Source organism: Populus nigra, chromosome 18 (assembly GCF_951802175.1).
Source record: "Populus nigra chromosome 18, ddPopNigr1.1, whole genome shotgun sequence".
In the NCBI taxonomy this organism is placed as follows: Eukaryota; Viridiplantae; Streptophyta; class Magnoliopsida; order Malpighiales; family Salicaceae; genus Populus; species Populus nigra.
In genome coordinates this window covers 12,309,072-12,311,688 of record NC_084869.1, presented here as the reverse complement: position 1 = coordinate 12,311,688, position 2,617 = coordinate 12,309,072, and the positions used below count along the sequence as shown (strand labels likewise).

The 2,617-nt window shown below is 37.6% G+C and overlaps 1 protein-coding gene across 1 annotated transcript; it reads left to right on the top strand.

Moving 5' to 3' along the window:
• Positions 1–755: 755 nt before the first annotated feature.
• LOC133677959 (BOI-related E3 ubiquitin-protein ligase 1-like) lies at positions 756–2,242 on the top strand. Its single transcript, XM_062100105.1, has 3 exons — positions 756–1,005; positions 1,093–1,447; positions 1,560–2,242. Exons 1-3 carry the CDS (start codon positions 947–949, stop codon positions 2,148–2,150), a joined length of 1,005 nt encoding a protein of 334 aa, XP_061956089.1. The 5' UTR covers positions 756–946; the 3' UTR covers positions 2,151–2,242.
• The last annotated feature ends 375 nt before the right edge of the window (positions 2,243–2,617 follow it).

Here is a 2,617-nt window from a genome sequence, read left to right as displayed (position 1 = left end):
TCAAGAAGGGGACAAGGTAGCTCAAACAGGGAAACTGGAATGAAACTGAAGTGGGTCCCGCCCTTGTCCCTTCCTGTGGGGCCCACAAACGTGGGAAACCAAATGTGGGCCATGCCACCCCTACTTTTATTTCTCGATATATCGAGAAATATAAAAGTAGTGAACAGTAAGCACACAGGTCGCACGTGTAGCATGTTGGCCCACTACCTGCCCCACGTGCGAGGTTCGGACCCCACATGATCACGCTCCCTGTGAGGCATGAGCCTCTTCTTTTCTTTTTCCGTCTTGTTTTGGGGGGTTTGGATTCTTGCAATTGCTTACGTGGCACAATTAGAATGCTTTTTATACGTGGCAGGCTAGCAGATACGCCTCTCTAATTGTTCAGTTAATAATATTAATTAAAAATGGAAATTAACGTTCAGGTGTGTGAAACACCAAAATTACCCCTCTGCTTAAGGAAAAACCAGACCAAATCCATCCAGGAATCTAGAAAATATAGGAGGCTTCTTGTCTAGGGAGTGAATTAAATGCAATAAATGAGTGAAACGGCAAATAAAAAAGTGCAAAACGACAAAATCTGCCACCATTGCTTTGCTTTCTTTCTTTTTTTTCTTTTGTTTAATCATCCTTTTTACTGATTTGTAAACAGAAGAGTGATGTAAGAAGACAATAAATATTTTTATTTTTTTTCCCTTTTTTTAAAGATGTTTTTCATATCTATAAGTCAGTCTTTTGACTTTTCTCTCTCTCCATCTCTTCATAGCCAAACCTAAATAAACCAAATCCCATAGTTCCATCCATCACTTGTATTGCATGCCCTCTCCTCTCAAAGCATATATTTCTTGCTCTCTCCCAATACTCTCTCAGATACATCATCTCTCTTTTCTCTCCATAACCAAAACCAAAGCAACCAAAATTCACAAGCAAAGAATTTTAACTATCCTTCATGGCAGTTGAAGCTCCTCATACGAACCTTAATTTCCCTTCACATCTTCTCACAAACAGGTACTGAAACACTCTAAACTTCCAAGTTTCCATCTTTTTGTTCGTCATCAATTTATCAGTGTTTTTCTTACATGTTTTGTTTTGCAGGGATTTTGCGAAAGTAAATCAAGCAAACATGAGTTTGTACAATACCCAGATGGATTCTGGCCTTGTTTTTAATGAACCAATGCCTGAAACACTCTTGTCATTCTATCAATCCTCCCTTGGTTGTGACCCAGTTTCTGCTAAAGCTTCTAATAAAGATGATAGTGGGCTCACCTACAATGTTCCTGCTGTTGTTGCTCCAAGAAAGAGGTCTAGAGATTCAATCAATGACAACTTTGATGCTTTTCATGCCTCTCAGAAGACCAAAGTCTGCTCTTTTTCTTCTTTTATTGATCAAGACATCATCTTTCAGATCCAACAACAACAATCTGAAATTGACCGTTTCATTGCTGAACATGTAAGTTGGTTATTTTTCATGAATTTTGTGTTGTGGGATTATTTAAACTTTGTTAAAAGATCAAAACTTTGGTATATTTTGGGCTTATTCTTTTCTTTACTTTGATTTTCAGAATCAGAAAGTTAGAATGGAACTTGAAGACAGGAGAAAGAGGCAGTCAAGAATGCTGGTATCGGCAATACAAGGAGGGATGGTGAGGAAATTAATAGAGAAAGATGAAGAGATTCAAAGGATGGGAAAATTGAACTGGGTTCTTCAAGAAAAAGTGAAGAGCTTATACGTTGAGACTCAGATTTGGAGGGATTTAGCTCAAGCCAATGAGGCTACAGCAAATTCATTACGCAGCAATTTAGAACAAGTTTTGGCGCACGTTAGCGAGGACCGCTACATAAATGGTGGTGGTGCCACGGTGGCAGATGACGCGGAATCCAGTTGTGGAAGTAGTGATCATGGGAGGTGCCCGTTAGCAGGTGGAGAAGAGGGCGCGGTGAAGGATAAGTTGGTGGTGGTGAAGGATAACAGTAGCAGCAAAAATATTAACCACAACCGGATGTGTAAAAAGTGTGGGGAGAGGGAATCAAGTGTGCTGCTGCTGCCATGCAGGCATCTGTGCCTGTGTACATTATGTGGGTCCAATCTGATTGGTACTTGCCCAGTATGTGATTCTGTCATGGATGCTAGTGTACATGTTAACATGGCTTGATGATAAATCTTATTAGTTACTCTTTGGTAAAAATATGAAGATAACTCTAGAGAGAAGAAAAAATAATTAATATAAATTTTTTCATTCCTTCACTTCTACTCCCATCTAATTCCTCTGTCCAGAATTCTTTCTGTGTTTTTGTAAATCAAGATTACTTTTTTCAATATCGAAATTTAAATAGGGAGGAGTTTATTTGACTTTATCCAATGATCATCTTGTGATTGATTCCAGAAGATTAGGCTATGTGATTGTTGCTGACTTCTTGGTATATGAATATTAAGTGTGGCGGATAGCATGGAGTCTGATAATTTATTAAAAATATACAGTTATTTTTTCAAAAAAACCATTTATATTTTTACAACAAAATTATAAAAAAAATTAAAAAATATCATTTTAATAGATTTTTAAATAAAAAATAATTTAAAAAATATCTTTAGAAGTATCCGCCGCCGCCAAACTATGAACGG